At 39.8% G+C, this 778-nt stretch overlaps 1 protein-coding gene across 1 annotated transcript; it reads left to right on the top strand.

Annotated features, from left to right (window-relative positions):
* Nucleotides 1-49: 49 nt before the first annotated feature.
* Nucleotides 50-769, top strand: LOC118732665 (the record flags this gene model as incomplete). Its single annotated transcript, XM_036461794.1, has 2 exons — nt 50-76; nt 320-769. A coding segment is annotated over exon 2 (448 nt), but the record flags the coding sequence as incomplete, so codon positions are not given.
* Between the last annotated feature and the right edge of the window lie 9 nt (nt 770-778).

The following is a 778-nucleotide window of genomic DNA, read 5'->3' on the forward strand; positions in this document are numbered from 1 at the left end:
CATACTTGTCAGTACGCTTTTATAACTCAGCTGATAACAAGTAAAAAATTAACCAGCTCAATTACTGAAGTAATAGGTAATAATTAATTCCGTTCGGCGCCCATGGCCCAACGACGAGACGCAGTTGCCTCAATAGGCACCGTCATTTGCATTTAATAATGCCATAAATTTGATTGACTATTAGCTAGCCTCATCGGGCAACCAAAGCAAAAAGGTGCTGCGAATGTATGCATGCGTAATCATGATTAGCAAACTACGCAGCACCTTTGTCTGCATGTTACTTCCATGATACACATTATTTACGATGAACTATTTGCAGGTATGGCCAGTCCAAATACAACAACCATGGGCGACTTGGCCCAAATTGTACCTGACAATAATGAGGAGAAAGAAGCGTTTCTGTTAATTTTGCAATCAATTCAGAAAAACTATCCCTCAAATTGGGAGTCATGGCAAGTAACAAACCATTCTATTGAGAGTTTTGCTGGATCGTCGAAAGGTTATGGCAAATTCAGGTTCGGCATTCCAACCTCTGAATTGTTTCGTGCATTTTATCCAGATGACGTAGACCTTTCTGAAAAGTCTTATAGGCAAATTTCGTCGATAATTTTATCATGGCCTTTAGGAATGGCATTATTATATTCTCCTCATGCTATCATGGCACAAATACACGCATCTTCATATACTCCATTTATGAACACAATTTCTTATCTTAAAGCTCGTGGTAAATTGACCATAACGGGCAAGACATCCAGCCAGCCTGCAGGCAGTACACCAA

Source organism: Rhagoletis pomonella, unplaced genomic scaffold, assembly GCF_013731165.1.
Source record: "Rhagoletis pomonella isolate Grant_MI unplaced genomic scaffold, Rhpom_1.0 Rhpom_scaffold_24530, whole genome shotgun sequence".
Taxonomy (NCBI): domain Eukaryota; kingdom Metazoa; phylum Arthropoda; class Insecta; order Diptera; family Tephritidae; genus Rhagoletis; species Rhagoletis pomonella.